This window comes from Panulirus ornatus, chromosome 5 (genome assembly GCF_036320965.1).
Source record: "Panulirus ornatus isolate Po-2019 chromosome 5, ASM3632096v1, whole genome shotgun sequence".
NCBI lineage: Eukaryota > Metazoa > Arthropoda > Malacostraca > Decapoda > Palinuridae > Panulirus > Panulirus ornatus.
In genome coordinates this window covers 44,876,153-44,880,235 of record NC_092228.1, presented here as the reverse complement: position 1 = coordinate 44,880,235, position 4,083 = coordinate 44,876,153, and the positions used below count along the sequence as shown (strand labels likewise).

The window sequence follows — 4,083 nt, the reverse complement described above, 5'->3', positions numbered from 1 at the left end:
ATTTGGGATACCTCAATTCAAGACAGTGTGCCTCCTCATCTCATTTCCGGTACGTTCCAACATGTATCTGATGTTATCGTAATGTCGCCTGCATCCCAAGTGTACTATCTTGTAACAAAATGCTCAAACTCAACAGCCATGAACATAAGTTCGAGGGCGAAGTCGTCCTCTGACGTTCCGAACACAGTCGAATGACATACAGACACACGACATGGCTGCCATCTGCAATATGCTTGTCGTCGTGTTCCCTTTTTGCCCAGCCAACAAACGTTTAGCTCCCAGGGCCTTTACGTACACCGTTTACGAACGAAGAGTGAAAGGTATTACGTAAGCAAGACCAGGTGTGCACTAGACAGCTGTAATGAAGCCACAGGTAATAGCTGAACCATCCGTTAGGGTTGTTAAGGAGAAGAGCTACAGTGTAGGGTTCTCTGTCAGAAAAGTCAATAAGGAAAATGGGCGAAAATTGTCATGATTCTATGATCGCTTCGCCTCCTGTGGTGTCATGGCATAATGACAGGTTTCAGAGCACACGAAAATGCAGTAAGTTTAGGGAAGTACCATCAAATACCCTGTTCATCCTGTCTTTGCTTTCTATGGAAAGGAAATTTGAATAGACTTTTTGCAAGTGTGTGTCTCCCACACACGCTCAAAGTGAAGTAGTAGAGACGAAAAAAAAGAGAAACCTATTTTTATACAAGTATGTCTCATGTAATGTTTACAGAATGCTACAATAATTTGGACCTAATTGTCGAAAATTTCTGCAAAATTAGAATTCACGAAACTGATTAAGATAACTAGTGAAACAATAAAACACAAGGACCCACCTCGCTCACGCACGAAGCAGGAAATATAAGAATATTATATACATTTGTATATTTTTTTCCCCTTCTTACTCTGTATTGTTTACTTGTAAACAAACGTGAAAATAAGTTTATTTCTCACTTCTCAGAACATTATTCTTTGCAAGCATAAGAATAACTGAATGGCTAATGTACAGTGTTTATAGATGATCATTAATAATTAAGTATTTTATTGGTCAATCGAACCACAGAAACATTTCACCTGCGCACCAGCAGACCAAAAGGGGAGCAGACACTAAGTATAGCAGACAACCCATTTGTTTACCACGGGTTTTCCCATGGTCGCCATTGGCCAACGTTTCGATGACGTCTCAGTGACGTCATGGTATGACGGCCAAGTCATAGGGCTAAACTGGATACGTCATACCTCAGGGGCCATGTATCAGAGCAATGACGTGTGTGTGTGTGTGTGTGTCAAACCATCCGACGTCCCTATAGACAGATGGTTACAGATGGTTACAGCTGGTTCTTCTTGCAGGTGGGTGTGTCGTGGTCCACATGCAGACAGGGGGCGTGGCCCGGGGGGACTCAGGCCTTACCTGGCGGGGGAACCTGACGAAGGTGGATGACGTCAGCATCTGCTTCAGGGTGAAGGTCTTCCAGACGAGAGAGACGAACTACGTGGTCTCCTACAGCAGCAGGAGTTCGAGCAACGATATCTTCGTCGGTACGTAAAGGTGTCCAGCCCTGCGTCTTTCTAGGGGGAGCGTCGACCTTCCGATACGTCTATGTGGTGTAGAGTGTCCTTGTGTTACACCCTCGGGTCCTCGTCGTATTCTCGCCCTAAGACAGTGTTCTCTGTTATGTTCTCTGGTGCTGGAGAACATCATGAGTTCTTCGTCAATAACGCCAGGGCGTTCTGGCTTATTCTACTGTGGTGTTATCACCACCAGTCGTGTATTGTTTTCTAATATTTTCTGTTCTCTAGTGATAGTCCCAGTCAGTGTGTTCTCTACTGCATGATGGTCTCTGGCACTTAGAAACCCTCTATAAGTTTTTTGTGATCTGCGGGGCTTAATGCCCCCGTAACCTTACTCTGTTCTCTGCCACTTAATGTTCTCTAACACTTGCATAAAGAACTTTAAGAACCTTTGTCACAAAGTTCCTTTTGCAGCGGACTGGTCAGTCATGAAAAGAAAATCCACTTCAGAATTCCTTATTGCCTCCCACTTAGTATTATGATCCCAGTTCCAGCCCCTGTACCACTTGATGTCATCCTTCACACTGTGTATGTCCCACACTGTATAATAACGCCACTGCTTTTGCGTCGCTGGCATCATTAACATATTCTCCTGTGCATCCTCAGACGTCCGTCTTCACCAGAAAGAGGTTCGCGTTGGCTGCTGTCAGGATTTTGTGTACAACACTTTCCCTTTCGACGTGTCCCTCATGACGTGGATCCACTTATGCCTCGCTCTAGATCTTGGCAGAGGCGCGATGCATTTCCAGACGAAGGGGAAGCCGCTGGTGACCCAGGAGGGTATAAGGAAACCAGGAGCGCGGGTCACTCCCGGCGGAGTCCTGATGTTAGGCCAAGACCAGGACGTGGTCGGTGGACAGACGGAGGCCAGCCAGAGTCTCCACGGATACCTAGGAGACCTTCTTATATTCGACCGCGTCATCTCCGTGGATGAGATGACGGCCTTCACCACCTGTGCGGGAGGGGTCGACTGGGACGCCCTGGTGGATTTCAGCGAGGTCGAGGACAACTTCGTCTTCGGCGAGGCGACGGAGGTCGTCGAACTGGGCTACGAAGACGCCTGCTCCGGGATCGACGCTTACGTCTCTCTCTTCCCGGAGACGAGGGACTTCGACGTCAGTCATTTGTTCTGCCGGTCGCTCGGTGGGTCGATAGTCCTTCCCAGGGGCTCCCTGGAGAACGAGATGGTCACCCACCTCGCCCGGAAGTACTGCAAGGGCGGCCGGCTCTGGCTCGGGCTGGAGTACACGGCGGACCGAGGCTACAGGGAGTATGGGACGAACAACACAGTCAATTACACGAACTGGGATCACGCGTTTCGAGATGACACTCAGATCCGCGCTGTCCTCTACTCCAAGGTGACCACCGCACAGAAGAACTGGGGCATCTCGACGAGAGATCGTAAACTGTGCACCGCCTGCGGAAGCGACGAGCCATTCTCCCTGCGGGTGAGGGGCCTGTGCGCCGACTCGAAGTTTGACAGACAGTTCCTCATCCACGGTTACTCGAGCTTCAAGCCCTCATTCCTGGGTTGGAAGTCGTCCCACCTATCGTGGGTGGCTTACAACGCGACGCGGGACGTGTTCTCCGGTTACTGGAAGATGGTCGTGGCCGACGAGCCCCACATCCACGCTGAGATGGTCATGGAAAACAGGTATTCCTACCCAATCGGGACCCATGCGTGGAAGATCCACAGCGACATCTGCTCGGGCGACAGGAAGCGCTTGAAGTTCACAACTTGCGGCGCGGGCATGTTCACCTGCGACGACGGCTCGTGCGTCGACGTCGCGCTCCGCTGCGACAAGAGGTACGACTGCGTCGACTTCTCCGACGAGGAGAGATGCAACCCCGTCCTGATCCCTGAGGGCTACGACAAGACGTTGCCCCCTCCGTTCACGACGACGTATTCCCGTCCGTGATCGCGGTCAGCGTCGAGGTCAAGTTCATACGATCGGTGCGCATGTCGGAGTTCATCTTGTCCTTGGACGTCCGCCTGACCCGCCGTTGGAGAGACGGACGCCTCCGCTTCCGTAACCTCCGTCAGGACGTGAACCACAACGTGGTGGAGGACCTGGTGGACCTATGGCTCCCCGAGCTGACCATCACGGGCGCCGACGATCTCGTGGCCGACCTACAGCAGAGAAAGGACGTGAACTTCGTCGACAGGCAAGACTCGCCTGTAGGAGACGACGACGCAGAACTGGACGAAGGTAACTCTCTCTCTCTCTCTCTCTCTCTCTGGCGGTGCCTTTGCAAGCCGCCCGGGGTTCGAATGCATAGGATCGAGCCCCGGTTGCGGCACTCGGCCCACAGTCAACCCAGCTGCTCATCCCCCCCCCCAAAAAAGGGGGGGTTATTGGTAAAAATGGCTAAATCCCTGGTTTACATTAGGGTGTTCATATGTATGTAATACATGAATAACGTTGATTGAGATGGTCTGAATGACCATGGTACTTGATGAGTTTAAAGCTCAAATGACCCACCATTTAACTAGACTTCAGGATGTCTGAGGCAAAACGA

At 50.8% G+C, this 4,083-nt stretch overlaps 2 protein-coding genes across 2 annotated transcripts in view; both read left to right on the top strand.

Moving 5' to 3' along the window:
* The first annotated feature begins 264 nt into the window (after positions 1–264).
* LOC139746893 (uncharacterized) lies at positions 265–3,482 on the top strand. The gene is made up of 3 exons (XM_071658562.1): positions 265–341; positions 1,342–1,530; positions 2,170–3,482. The coding sequence occupies exons 2-3, from the start codon at positions 1,362–1,364 to the stop codon at positions 3,480–3,482; spliced, it is 1,482 nt and encodes a 493-aa protein (XP_071514663.1). The 5' UTR covers positions 265–341; positions 1,342–1,361.
* A 41-nt stretch (positions 3,483–3,523) lies between these two features.
* Positions 3,524–4,083, top strand: part of LOC139746897 (serotonin-gated chloride channel mod-1-like) — a 2,599-nt gene continuing 2,039 nt past the window's right edge. Inside the window, exon 1 of the mRNA XM_071658576.1 lies at positions 3,524–3,773. Within this exon, the coding sequence (XP_071514677.1) occupies positions 3,524–3,773 (250 nt within the window). The remainder of the gene's footprint in view (positions 3,774–4,083) is intronic.